The sequence below is a fragment of the Hypanus sabinus genome, chromosome 4, assembly GCF_030144855.1.
Source record: "Hypanus sabinus isolate sHypSab1 chromosome 4, sHypSab1.hap1, whole genome shotgun sequence".
NCBI classification, from domain to species: domain Eukaryota; kingdom Metazoa; phylum Chordata; class Chondrichthyes; order Myliobatiformes; family Dasyatidae; genus Hypanus; species Hypanus sabinus.
In genome coordinates, this window is record NC_082709.1 from 116,752,820 (window position 1) to 116,768,209 (window position 15,390).

A 15,390-nucleotide genomic window follows, 5' to 3' on the forward strand; every position below is an offset into this window, starting at 1 on the left:
GTATTTTTCTCGATCACCACAAACTTCTCTTTTTACAAGGTAGCAACATACTGCATTACAGACTGTGATTTTCCTCCTTTTTGGCCTATAAACATAGCTGTATTCTCCACTGGCGCGTCTAGCCTCGCACGATCTGATTTCAGATGAAGCCTCTTCTCTATTTGGCACACATTCCTGTAGCTGGTTTCCTGCTGACTTATTGATATTCGCACTGGAGTCGGCAGGTGCACCTTCTACTCCTGGCTGCTGTACTAAAAGAAAATGGATGGGGAAAGTGAAACAGTGAAAAGAAGGCCTTTCTTTTAAACAAAATATACCATAACATGTAAGTGAGATCAATGTCAATTACATACAAGTCAACTTTAAACTGGTAAGGGCAAGTGGAACATGGAATGGCAAACCCAATAATACATATCCACATAGGTTACCTAAAGCTATGTGTTGCATTAGGCAAACCACATTTGGAACACTGTATTGTGCTTTTTGAGAGTGCAGAGAGATACCAGATACAGAGGGGAAGCTTAATGATAACACTCTATACAGCTAAACAATTAAAGGAAACCCCTTATTCCAGTATGCAACATTCACATTTAACTATTGCAGAGTGCCTTTACTGTGATCAACACAGCAAAATCTCAAAAGGGTCTTTACACAGGAACAACATCAAAGCTTAGCAATGTCACTTGAAGATAGTGGAACACCTTGGTTTTAAAAGGCTCAATACTGAATTCTCCAATTTCAGGTTACTTGTTCTTTCTTTTTTTCGGAATCAGAGCAGGACGTTTATGTTTGTCATCATTTTAGCCAAGTTTTTCCTTTTTCAATGACTATACTCAGGACTGCTAAGCACGACTCATAGTCTTACTGTTGGTAACATATGACAGGAAGCAGCATAATCTGATCTGGGATTCATTTAAGTTTCATGGTTTCAATATTTTAGAGATAATCCCTTTATTCTTCACCCAGCTTCTGAATAGAAACCATTTTTTTTTAGCAACACAACCCCTGTAACATTGGAATCACCTGCATTTCAAACATTTTCTGTTTTTGCTAAATCTCAAATGGTTTGAGATATTGATATGGTTATGGACAGATCATAAGCAAGTGAAATCAATGGTAGAGTTATGAAAAAAGAAATCAGGAAATGAACAAATATTAACTATTACACAAAAGATAATGACAAGTGAAGACGAAATTTGTTTGAAATTTCTAACAGAATGATTGGAACAATCTGACAGGTAACTGAATTAGGATGCGAATCCTAGTTAATTAAATAAATAGAATGAAGAACTTAAGATTAATTCTCACTTTCTGGTAAGAATGACAGGACAAAAAATGTATTTTACAACAGAAGGGAACAACATTTTTAGCTCTAGATGCATAGGGATATTAAAGCAACATCTATATTTACCATAAACAACAGCAGCTAGATATCTTTTCTGATTGTTCACTTGTGACTGATCCTCAATAGATGGGGATGAAGAACCATTCTGTATGTCCACCATTTCAGCTCCATTAAATATCACAGCTTCTGCATCATCTTCTACTTTAACCCTAAGGTGCGCATCTGCAACAAGTGAAAAGCAAGAGTCCACATTATCACTAAAATTTGAACTGTGTGAGTGAAAATCACTTTGGCCCTCATCTTTCGATGCTGATCTCCAGATGAGACTTCTAGAGCCTGCTTGATGAAGTTAAATCCAATCTGGCTCTGCAAAACAGCTGGGGTTTCCACACACAAATCCAATCAGAGAAGAGGGCCAAAAGATGCCATACATATAAAACCGCTAACCAACTTTAATAGGGTGCTGAAGCACTCGCTGTTTCTATTATTTCAAGAATGTTGTAAAACAATTAAAAAAATCAAGCAATAACAAATTTACAGAAAAGCTAATGTTATTACAATTAAACATTCAAATAAATTCTATTCTAACATAAAAGTACATTTACACTGACCATAATCCCTTACAACCATTCTTCTTAAGAGTGGATTACCTAGCAAAAGCACTGGAAAATTGTTATAAAGCAACACACACAAAACGCTGGAAAAACTCAGCAGTTCAGGTAGCACCTATGGGAATGAATAAACAGTTGACGCTGTGGGCCAAAACCCTACTTCAGGATTGGAAGGGAAGGGGGAAGACTAGAATAAAAAGGTGGGGAGAGGGGAATGAGGACAGCTCAAAGGTGATAGGTGTAGCCAGGTGGGTTGGGAAGATAAAGGCTGGAGAAGAAGGAATCTGATAGGAGAGGAGAGTGGACCATCAGAGAAAGTGAAGGAGCAGGGAACCCACGGTGAAGTGATAGACAGGAGAGGAGAGGTAAGACACTGGAGTGGGGAACAGAAGAGTGGAAGGAGAGGGAGTTTTTTGAATCAGAAGGAAAAAAATCAATATTCACACCATCAGGTTAGAGGCTACATGTCAGAATGGGAATGGGTATCGGAATTAAAATGTCGGGCCACCAGGAAATTCTGCTTTTGGCAGAAGGAGTGGAAGTGCTTAATGAAGGGCCTTACCAATGTAAAGGAGGCCACATTGGGAGCACCAGACACAATAGACAACCCCAGCAGATTCACAGGTGAAGTGTTGTCTTGCCTGGTAGGACTGCTTGAGGCCCTGAGTAGAGATGAGGAGGAGGTGAATGGTCAGGTGTGGCACTTGGGCACTTGCAGGGTTAAGTGCCAGGAGGGAGATTAGTGGGGAGAGATGAATGGGGGGGAGCACGTTAAGATATTTTAGTGATAGGATCCCTTTGAAGATGAGTAAGTTGCAGAGGCTTGTGGGGTGGTAGGTAAGGACAAGAGAAACTCCATCACTGTTAAAGTGGCAAGAAGATGGGGTTGTTACAATTACACATCACTGCTTGACTGAACGAGTTTTCTATAGAACTCTGTGATGGACCTAGCAACAGAATGTAATTATAGAACTACTGACAAACAGCTGCCAGAAAGTTGTCCTCATACAATCTACCGTCATTCATGCTAGGAAATGCTGGCAGCACCACAGGGATTAGCTGGCTATTTCCTGACCATTTCAACTTTGAATTCTGGTTTGTTTTTTCACAGAAGGCTTACAAAACCCAATGATATTTAAAATTCAAATGGTTAGACTGTTACCACTCTAGCTAAAATAAACATGCATATATGTAGTTTAGAATTGGATGGGAGCATGTTTGCAAGAAACATTATTTAACTATCTTCTGATAAGTCAATAGTTGGCATCATAGGCAAATTAAATCAAAGTAAAGTTTTGCTTTTCAGTTATGTGGAAAATTGAATTGAGAAGTATTTGCAAACTGGATTCTCCAAAAATTCTCCAGGCAAGGGAAACATACACACTCCTTCCAGCCTGTTGAGACCTCTTAGAATTTCACATTGCAATTAATGTTTTCTTTGGTGGCAAGAACAGGAAGGCAGATTACTATCTGAATCGTGTCAAGTTAGGAAAAGGGGAAGTACAAGATCTAGGTGTCCTTGTTCATCAGACACTGAAAGTAAGCATGCAGGTACAGCAGGCAGTGAAGAAAGCTAATGACATGTTGGCCTTCATAACAAGGGGAGTTGAGTATAGGAGCAAAGAGGTCCTTCTGCAGTTGTACAGGGCCCTGGTGAGACCACACCTGGAGTATTGTGTTCAGTTTTGGTCTCCAAATTTGAGTAAGGACATTCTTGCTATTGAGGGAGTGTAGCATAGGTTCACGAGGTTAATTCCCTGGATGGCGGGACTGTCATATGTTGAAAGATTGAAGCGACTGGGCTTGTATACACTAGAATTTAGAAGGATGATAGGGGATCTGATTGAAACATACAAATTAAGGGATTGGACGCGCTAGAGGCAGGAAACATGTTCCCAATGTTGGGGGAGACCAGAACCAGAGGCCACAGTTTAAGAATAAGGGGTAGGCCATTTAGAATGGAGTTGAGGAAAAACTTTTTCACCGAAAGAGAGATGTGGATCTATGGAATGCTCTGCCTCAAAAGGCAGTGGAGGCCAATTCTCTGGATGCTTTCAAGAAAGAGTTAGATAGAGCTCTTAAAGATAGTGGAGTCAAGGGATATGGGGAGAAGGCAGGAACGGGGTACTGATTGTGAATGATCAGCCATGATCACAGTGAATGGCGGTGCTGGCTCAAAGGACCGAATGGCCTACTCCTGCATCAATTGTCTATCTCCTTAGGTTGTAGTGGATGTTAAAGCAAATGTTGCACTCCACTGTATGTTTCAATGTACATGTACATAAGTATATAAATCTGAATCTTTTTAAAAGAAAAGGAGATTTTGCTGAATATTTCCAGCATTTTTGGATATTTGGATGGATTTAGACAAAGCATTGGTGGGAGAAGTCTTGCATGCAACATTAAGACACTGGCTTAGGCGAGACATGCTGAATTGTTGGTGTCTATGCAAATCCATGAAATGGAATATTAATATTTCCAGGCTCTTCCTAGCAATTGCCTCAGTTCAAGTTTCTTGAATTCCTCATTTGGATGCAAGGGAAAAACATAATCTGATGTACTATTAAAGAATTCCGTTTGAATGCTAACAAGTGTTCTAAACCATTCAAAAATGGAGTTGAAGTGGAGAATGAAATGAAGTGAAGAAAATACTAAGATCTTTACAAACAAGGTAATATGGTAGAGTACTGGTCACCATAATGCTATTACAGTGCCAGTGGCATGGGTTCAATTCCTGCCACTGTCTTAAGGAGTTTGTACATTCTCCCTGTGACTGCATGGGTTTCTTCTGGGTGCTCCAGTTTCCTTTCACATTGCAAAGATGTACAGGTTAGGAGGTGCAATTGGGAGGTGCAGGCTTATGGTCCTGAAGGGCCTGTTACTGTGCTGTAACTCTAAATACAAGACACAAAGTCCTGTCATGCTTCACAAAAGCTAAGTATTGTCACTACTAATTTTAAAACAATTGTCCAGTCCCAGTAACAGATTTGTGAACCGTTTCTGCACCCTTTCCAGCTTAATGAGCAATGCTGCAATTTGAACAAATTCCTTTTAGCCAACAACCTTGGAGCTGGAAATATTTTGTGCTTTCAGTTAAGTTACCACAAGAGGGTGCTAGAGGCCAAACATTTCTTACATTCTTTTACTTTCAATACAGTCCTTATCCACAGGGGATTGGTTCTGGGACCACCCATGTATACCAAAAAACGCGGATGCTCAAGACCCTTATTTAACCTGTTCCAGTACGGGGGGGTCTTTAGGACCCAGCGGAACCCCCGGACTTTATTTAACATGGCTCAGTGCTGGCCGCAAAGCTCTGAATCCGCAGTGTTTCTGTTCATGAAAATAATCACGATCACGGTTGAAAATAAGGTGGAAGTAATAAAGCGATCAGAAAGAGGTGAAACGCCATCGGTCATTGGAAAAGTGTTAGGCTACAGTTGGTCAACGATCGGAACAACTTTAATGGAGTATGTGAAAGACCCTGCCCCGATGAAAGCTACAATTGTTACTAAGCAACGCAGTGGTTTAATTATAGTGGTTTAACGTATGTTTCTTAAGTGTTTTATATGCATTGAAAGGTAAAATATATACTATATACTAAGAAAAACGTTTGACTAACTGACACTAAATAATACTGGATGTACCTGTTCCAACTTAAAAGACGGACTCAAGAACGGAACTCATTCATAACCCGGGGACTGCCTGTACTTTTAAGTCATTTCTAGATTACTTATAATACCCAATACAATGTAAATAGTTGTTATACTGGATTGTTTGTGGAATAATGACAAGAAAAAGGTCTGTACATGCTCAAACAACGTGCTAGAGAGAGAACTTCCGGGTTTTCCTGATCCGTGGTAGGTTGAATTCGCACTGCGGAATCCACGGATAAGGAGGGCCAACTGTACAACAGAGTTCACACAGCTAGAGTTTCAATAAGTTAAATATATTCCCATGCACTAGAAGTCACACAATCTTGTAGAGATACTTAACATATGCTGCTGTTCTGTAAAAACAATTTCAATGTTTCCAATTCTCCATATGCGCATACCTACTCACCACTGCCACCATGTCTCCTTAGATTGGCAAGCATTTCATTTTCTCATGAAGACTTTTACTTCTTCATTCACCTGGCTCTTCTCAAACCACTGTTCGTTTCCAGAGGCGTAAAGAGCATCTCCTATCTGATGGATTTTCATAGTATTGCAAAGAAATCTCTTAAAACTCATCTTGAACATAAAAGCTGGGGCAAAATAACACGAGAGCCCTCGAGAATCTCCAGGAGTATCAGTGAAGATTCACTTTATATTCTAGCATCTTCCCCCTTCAATCCTGAAGAAAGGTCTTGGCCCAGAATGTCAACTGATTATTCATTTTCATAGATGCTGCCTGACCTGCTGAGTTCCTCCAGCATTTTGTGTGTGTTGCTTAAGATTTTCAGCATCTGCAGACTTTCTCATTTTTACGTTCAGCCAATATCCTTTCTTGTGTCAACTGAGAAATGACTAGTTACTGGAGTGCTTCAATTCACACTGTGGACTTTTCCTTATTAACTATTGGCAGTTTTTAACATTTATATTGAAAGAAGTGATTTTACCTCTTGGCTTTCTGCTATTGGATTATAATTCTGATTGCAAATGCAATTATGGTACCCTGCTGCCTAATGCCTTGAAACAACAACTTTACATAATGGTACAGTTATGATGTTGGAAAAGGCAAATCAATAAATAAATTAATCTTGTGAAAAACAAGCATGTTTGATGGAACCAATTTGAAAAAACAGCAATCAAAAAAGATGTGGAATATAATAGAACTGAAACTGTGAAATAAAAACAGAAATTGCTGGCTGTACTCAGGTCAGCAGCTTCTTTGGAGAAAGAAACATTCCAGATTGTTGGTGTTTATGATGAAACATTAATCCAGTTTTTCTCTCCACAGTTTGTGTCTGACCTGCTGAATATCTCTGATATTATTTTATTTTTGAAATAAAAAGCTTGCTAATTTCATTTAAATGTAACCCACTTCCCAGCTCTTCACTTTTTGAAGTTTGTTATGTGAAAATGCCACAACATCAAATGTCCCCAAGGATAGATAGCAAGTGCTGGTAATTCAGCTGCTGGTATGGTCACAATTGTGATCCAAGGCTTTGTGTTGCATCACACTAATTCCACACAACTGTGAAACTTTGTGTCACATACAGTCTCCATAATGAGCAAAGCTACAAGATCTCCTTGCAGTTTGTTTTGTGGTAGGGTTGGAAAGGATCTGGGCAAGGTCATCAGAGATTGCCATTATTGACTGCAAACTTTGGATATTATTTAATGGTTGTTTTGCATAATGTTTTGCAGGCTTACAGATGTGTTACAGGTACAAAAAAATTTTGAATGTTGAGTAAAGTTGAAACTAGATTCTACAGACCATTGCCACAGCCCTATATCTATTGTACATTAGTTTCATGGAATGGCCTTGCCCTTTATATCACAGCCACTAATTCTCTCAATCTAAAAGCAGAGCCAATTCTTTCATGTAACTAGTTATACTTTTTACTGCTATCCCATGAGATGTTCCACAATCCTACTTCATCAAAATTCTAACTGGAAACTTGCAACCTGCTTAATTCTCAAAAAGTTTAAACTTCTTAAGTCTGTGACGCAAGTCCTTTAAGCAGTTAATGGCTCAAAGTTTAACCTTCCCTTTTCATGAGCATTAATTTAGGACCGCTGTTTGGACATTGCTGAAGGGTGTCATTGTTATGCTTAAAAAAACAATCTGCTGATAAGCTAACAATAACATTTGCTCAATACCATGAGTCATGTTTCAAGTTTATTTTGTCGTAAGCAGAGTATTTTGCTTTTCTCCCCCACATACATCATATCCTCTTTCCTGCTTGTCATGAAATAGAAGTAGATGGGGATAAAGAAGCTAATTTAAAGCATTCACAATTAGGAGAAAATCTGCAGATGCTGGAAATCCGAGCAACACACACAAAATGCTGGAGGAACTCAGCAGGCCAGGCAGCATCTATGGAAAAAAAGTACAGTCAACGATTCCGGTTGAAACCCTTTGGCAGGGCTGGAGAAAAAAGCTGAGGAGTAGATTTGAAAGGGGGGGAGAGGAGAGAGAAACGCCAGGCAATAGGTGAAACATAGAGGGGCAGGGATGAAGCACAGAACCAGGAAGGTGATTGGTGAAGGAGATAGAAAGTCATGGAAGAAAGGGAGTGGGGAGGAGCACCAGAGGGAGGCGATGAACTGGTAAGGAGAGAAAATGAGAGTGGGACAAGGGGATGGGAAATAGTGAAGGGGGGTATGGGGGCAATACTGGAAGTTTGAGAAATCGATGTTCATGCCATCAGGTTGGAGGCTACCCAAATGGAATACAAGGTGTTGTTCTTCCAATCGAAGTGTGGCCTTATCCCGATAGTGGAGGCCATGGATGGATATATCAGAATGGAAAGTGGAATTAAAATGGGTGGCATCTGGGAGATCCCGCTTGTTGTGGTGGACAGAGCGTAGATGCTTGGCGAAGCGGTCTCTCAATCTACAAACCCCATTTCCAGAAAAGTTAGGATATTTTCTAAAATGCAATAAAAACAAAAATCTGTGATATGTTAATTCACGTGAACCTTTATTTAACTGAGAAAAGTACAAAGAAAAGATTTTCAATAGTTTTACTGACCAACTTAATTGTATTTTGTAAATATACACAAATTTAGAATTTGATGGCTGCAACACACTCAACAAAAGTTGGGACAGAGGCATGTTTACCATTGTGTTACATCACCTTTCCTTTTAATAACACTTTTTAATTGTTTTGGAACTGAGGATACTAATTGTAGATTTGCAATTGAAAGTTTTTTCCGAAAACTAGCTGAAATGTGGATGCATCTGACCACAGCACACGATTCCCCAGTCTTTCGGTCCACCTGAGATGAGCTCGGGCCCCAGAGAACTCGCCGGCATTTCTGCATAGAGTTGATGTATGGCTTCCTCCTTGTGTAATACAGTTTCAAGTTGCACTTCTGGATGCAGCGACAGACTGTGTTAAGTGACAATGGTTTTCTGAAGTACTCCCGAGCCCAGGTGGCTATAATTGTCACAGTAGCATGACGGTTTCTTAGGCAGTGCCGCCTGAGGGCTCAAAGATCACGCGCATTCAACGGTGGCTTCCGACCTTGCCCTTTACGCACTGAGATGTCTCTGAATCTTTTCACAATATTATGTACTGTAGATGTTGAAAACCTAAATTCTCTGCAACCTTGAGTTGGGAAATGTTCCTTTTCGACTGACTAACAATTCTCTCATGAATTTTGGCACAAAGGGGTGAGCCATGACCCATCCTTGCTTGCATAGACTGAGTCTTTGATGGATGTTACTTTTATACCCAGTCATGATACCTCACCTGCTACCAATTAGCCTGCTTAATGTGGAGTCTTCCAAACCCGTGTTACTTGAATATTCTGTGCACTTTTCAATCTTATTTTAACTCTGTCCCAACTTTTGTTGAGTGTGTTGCAGCCATCAAATTCTAAATTTGTGTATATTTACAAAATACAATTAAGTTGGTCAGTAAAACTATTGAAAATCTTTTCTTTGTACTTTTGTCAGTTAAATAAAGGTTCACGTGAATTAACATATCACAGATTTTTGTTTTTATTGCATTTTGGAAAATATCCCAACTTTTCTGGAAATGGAATTTGTAGGTCAGGTCTCACTGATATACAAGAGGCCACACAGGGAACACCGAACACAGTATATGACCCCAGCAGTGTCACAGGTGAAGTGTCGCCTCACGTGGAAGGACTGTTTGGGGCCCTGAATGGTGGTGACGGAGGAGGTGGGGCAGGTGAAGCACTTGTTCGGCTTGCAAAGATAAATGCCAGGAGGGAGGTCAGTGGGGAGGAACAAATGGACAAGGGAGTAGCATAGGGAGCAGAAAGCAGAAAGTGGGCGGGGGGGGGGCGTAGATGTGATAGAGGTGGGATCCAGTTGGAGGTGATGGAAACTTCAGAGAGTTATATGCTGGATGTGGAGGCTGGTGGGGTGGTACATGAGGACAAGAGGAACTCTATCCTTGGTAGGGAGGCAGGAGAGGATGAGGTAAGAGCAGATGTGCGTGAAATGGAAGAGATGTGGTTGAGGGCAGCGTTGATGGTGAAGAAAGGGAAGTTCCTTTCTTTGAAAAAGGATGACATCTCCTTTGTTCTAGAATGAAAAGTCTCATCCTGAGAGCATCCATTCAAAGCAATGTCCTCTTATTTTTAAGTAATCTTAATATTAAGAGTGTGCACCTACCACACTGCATGGACAATGAAATCCATTCTGAATGCCAGTTTAAAAACTTTGTATATTTCAACTGCTACTTTTAATTGTTGTTATTCCTTTCTGCGCTTTGTAGCGCATCGGGTGGCAACCATGCCATTCTTTAGCATTTTTGTCTGTTTTTCACGAGGCTGAGTTGCTAGCTCAACACTTAACCCAGCACAGATTGAAAGCGAGCAAGGAACTGGCAGAATCTGAACATGAGACCACTCGCCTTCAAGTCCGGTGTGGATGCCACTACACTACCAGCCACCATCAACTTAGAAGAGCTAAAAATTAACATTAGGAAAATCCCAATTAATCTGACAAAATAAATCTTTCTGGAAGAATTTGTAACACTTAAAAAAATCAGTAAAAGGAACTTAGAAAAGTAACTGCTCAATTGATAAAATGAAATTACTGAGAGCATTGATTGTGTGGATAGTCAGAGGCTTTTTCCCAGGGCTTAGTAATAATTGTAGCTTTCATCGGGGGGGCCTTTCACATGCTCCATCAAAATTGTTCTGATTGTTGACCGACTATAGCCGAATGCTTTTCCAATCACTTTATTATTTCCACTTTATTTTCAATCGTGATCGTGATTATTTTCGTGAACAGAAAAACTGCGGATTCAGAGCTGCACTGCCAGGTCCTAATGTTCACCGTACTGAGCATGTTAAATAAAGTTTGGGGTTCCACTGGGTTCTAAAGACCACCACACTGAGACAGGTTAAATAAGGGACTTGAGCATCCGTGTTTTTCGGTATCCACGGGGTGTCTCGGAATCAATCCCCCACAGATGAGGAGGGCCGACTGTATACTTATTTATTCAGTAAGTTATGGGTCAAAGTATTTGGTGAGTACATTTCTAACTCTTCTGGCTTCAGTCTCATTGCCGTCTGTTCTGAAATTGTTAGGTTGTGCTCAAGAAAACAATGAAATAGCACGCTGCCATCTGACAGCATTTTCAGATTTCTCTGGTTACCCCGTCCACACTGATCTGCCCAAGCCGCATTTTCAAAATTACCCACCCAGGAGAGCGTTGTGGGGGAGGAAAACACCATTTTAGTGTGGACGGAGGGTAAAAATGAAGAGAAAAAGCTTCGGTTATGGATTTATCCGGTGTAGTGTGGACGTAGCCTCAGTTTCTTCTGGCCAACAGAGCTGACAGAGTTTACAATTTCCTGTAGCTTATTTTGATCCTACGTACTGCCCCACCCCACCATACCAGATGATGATGCAGCCAGTTAGAATGCTCTCCACAGTACATCTACAGAAATTTGCAAGTGTATTTGGTGACATACCAAATCTCCTCAAACTCCAAATGAAATATAGAAATTGTCATGCCTTCCTTGTAACTGCATCAATATGTTGGGCCCAGGATAGATCCTCAGAGATGTTGACACTCAGGAACTTGAAATTGCTCACACTTTCTACTTCTAATCCTTTTATTATACACTGGTGTGTGTTCCCTTGTTTTATCCTTTCTGAAGGTTTCCTATGGGTACACTCTAAATATCTAATAACCACAATAGAATCAATTAAAGACCACAAACAACAGTGCAGACAACCACTATACAAAAGACAATGAATGGCAAATACAAAAAGAGAAAGAGAAGAAAGTAATACATATAAATAAATAAGCAATATGTATCGTATGGCTAAGAACAGCACCAATGCCAATGTCACCACGGTCGTGGGTCAAATCAAAGGTGGTGATGAATCAGCGTGTAAAAAGCAGAATCTCCCTCATATATAATGACTCATCACCACCTTTGATTCAGCCTATGACTGGTGTCATCAAACTTAAATATGGCTTTGGAGCTGTGCTTATTCACACAGTTTTAAGTGTAAAGCAAGTAGATCGGGGGCTAAGTACTCAGCCTTGTGGTGCACCTGTGCTGATGTAGATTGTGGAGGAGATGTTGGCGCCAATCAGAACTGAATGGGGTCTGCAAGTGAGGAAGTTGAGGATCCAATTGCACAAGGAGATATTGAGGCCAAGGTTTTGAAATTTATTGATCAGTCTTGAGGGAATAATAGTATTGAATGCCGAGCTATAGTCAATAAAAAAACATCCTGATTAATGCACCTTTGCTATCCAGATATTCCAGGTTTGAGTGAAGAGCCAATGAAATGGCACCTACTGAACCTGTTGTGCCGGTAGGCAAATTGGAGCAGATCCAAGTCACTTCTCAGGCAGGAGTTGATGTGTTTCATCACCAACTTTCCAAAACACTCTATCACTGTGTATGTAAGTGTGACTCGATGACAGTCATTGAGGCAGGTTATCATGGTCTTCTTAGGCTCTAGTATAATTGAAGCCTGCTGGTAGCAGGTGGGTACCTCAGACTATCATAGCGAGAGATTAAAGATCCCAATGAACACTCCAGCCAGTTGATCAGCACAGGACTTCAGTACCCCATCAAGGCCAGATGCTTTCCATGGTTTTACCCTCCTGAAGGATGCTCTTACATTGGCTTCAGAGACTGAAGTCACAGGATCATCTAAGGCTGTGGGGATTCTTGATGGTTACTCTACGCTTTGATAGCCAAAGTAAGGATAGAGCTCATCTGGAAGCCTACACTAGAAACTTTTTATTAAATGCAATACTTCAAAATGCTATTTCAGGCTTTTAGTTATGGTCAAAACAGCACTAACCAGACTTCACTACAATTACAAAGTTTTTGAGAAAAAGCCCTCTAATAGGAATTGTTTAATGCATGTAACATAGCACGGAAAGAGAAAAAGCACAGGCTTATCAGAATACTTATCAATTACATTGGAGTAATATGGGATTACCTAAATTCATTACTGGTCAGGTGATTAGACAAAAAAAATTGACAAAAATTATGTAATGAAACATGCCCAAGTCTATGCTAAAAGTATAAAATAATGGCATGTAAAGGCTAGTACTGTTCCTAGAACAGTAACGACCCTTCATCCCATGATGTTGTACCATTCTTCTAACATACTCCAAGATCAAACTAACCCTTCCTTCCGTTTTTCTTTCATCCATGTACCTATCTGAGTCTCTTGAATGTCCCTAATGTATCTGCCTTTATCACCACCCTGGCAGCTCACTCCACACACCTACCACTGTGTAAGAAACCTACCTGACATCTCCCCTATACTTTCCACCAATCACCTTAAAAATATACTCCCTCATATTAGCCATTTCTGCCCTGGGAAAAAGGTGCTGTCTGATCAGTCTATCTATGCCTCTTGTCATCTTGTACACCTCTTCAATTCACCTCTAATTCTCCTTTGCTCCAAAGGGCAAACTCTAGTTCACACAACCTATCCTCATAAGAATCCAGGCAGCTTCCTGGCAAATCTTCTCTGTACCCTCACTTCGGCTAACACGCCTTTCCTATAATGAGGCAACCAGAACTGAACAGAATACTCCAAGTGTGGTTTACCAGTTTTATAGAGCTGCAACATTAATTCATGGCTCCTGAACCCGGGGCTCTGACTAATGAAGGCAATACAACATACACCTTTTTAACCAACCTATCCAAGGTACCTCTGTTCCTCTACACTGCTAAGAATCCTGCCACTAACCCTGTATTCTGACTTCAATTTCATTCTTCCAGGTTGTTTCACTTCACACTTTCCCAGGTTGAACTCCATCTGGCATTTCTCAGCCAAGCTGTGTATCCTAACAATGATGCAATGTAACCTTCTACATGATCCACACCACCATCAACTTCGGTGTCATTTGCAAACTTACTAACCCACCCTTCCACTTACTTATGTAAATGATTTATTTAAAAAAAATCAAAGAACAGGGGTCACAAAAAAGGTTTTCAGCAGAACATCACCAGTCACCAACCTCTAGGCAGCATACACTCAATTTACTACCACCTACTGCCTTCCATGGGCAAGCCAATTCTGAGTCCATGAAGCTTAGATCCCATTCCTCCTGACTTTCTGAATAAACCTACTAAAGAGAACCTTTTTGAATGTCTTACTAAAATCCATATAAACCACATCTGCTGTTCTACCTTCAGTTTATTTTGTCACTTCCTGGAAGAATTTAATCAGGCTCATGAGGCACAATCTGCCCCTCACAAAGCTATCCTTATCATACCATGCATTTCCAAATTCTCATAGATCCTGTTTCTAAGAATCCTCTCCAATAGTTTGTCCACCATTATCCAAGACTCACTGATCTAATTCCCAGGCTTATCCCTATTACCTTTCTTGAAGAAAGGAATAACAATTACTGCTCTCCCTCCAATGTTCTGGTATTACTCTTGTGGCCTGTGAGAACACAAAGATCATTGCCGAAGGCACAGCAATCCCTTTCCTTGCTTCCATAGTAACCTGGGCTATTTCCCATCCGGTCCCAGAATCTTAATGTTTTCCACCACCTGGGTGTCTCTTTCACATCGACAAAATCTCCTGCCTGCTCCTCTAACTACTGAATCCCCTATCACTACTGCACTCCTCTTTTCCTCCTTTCCTTTCTGAGCCACAGAGCCAGACTCAGGGCTAGAGACCTGGTCACTGTGGCTTCCCCCTGACAGGCCCAAAGTGGTATACTTGCTAGACAGGCATACTTTGCACTCTCAGCCTTTCTCTCTTTTTGTTTCCTGACAGTCACCTAACTAGCCTCCTGCAATTAAGGTGTGACTATCTTTCACTTCTATTGAACGAGGCAGGTCATCCAGCTTCAGCTCCATTTCCCTAACACAGTCAATAAGGAGCTGCACCTAGGTGCTTTTCTCACAAAAGTAATAATCAGGGAGGCCACAACACTCCCAGACCTCCCACATCTTGCATGAGGGGCACACTGGTGATCAGGGATACATTCTCACAATGCTAGCTAGGAACTAAAAGAACGAGAAACTTGACAACAACCTCAGCCTAGCTTCTGCCCCTCCTCATTAAAGCCTTATGCCAAGGTCTCAGTTACCCACTCTAATTTTGTTCCACTCCAAATTGTTGTCCAGTGCCTCATACCTGAAATGGTCACCACTACCAAATAATTGTTATTTTTGCCAGCACAGCTCTTGGACACTCTTCATACCATTTCCCCCCAAACCGGAACAGGATTTACAAATTAAAACTTAAATAAATAACACCCTTAAATTTATCACCAAGCTCAGGATCCAGAGACTGACAT

At 40.7% G+C, this 15,390-nt stretch overlaps 1 protein-coding gene across 1 annotated transcript in view; it reads right to left on the reverse strand.

The window, feature by feature from the left end:
* The window catches only part of LOC132393138 (uncharacterized), a 60,291-nt gene that overhangs the window by 43,156 nt on the left and 1,745 nt on the right, over nt 1-15,390 (reverse strand). The window contains exons 2-3 of the mRNA XM_059968007.1: nt 1,412-1,567; nt 52-251 (exon numbers count right to left, since the gene is read on the reverse strand). Of these exons, the coding sequence (XP_059823990.1) occupies nt 52-251; nt 1,412-1,505 (294 nt within the window). The 5' untranslated portion in view covers nt 1,506-1,567. The remainder of the gene's footprint in view (nt 1-51; nt 252-1,411; nt 1,568-15,390) is intronic.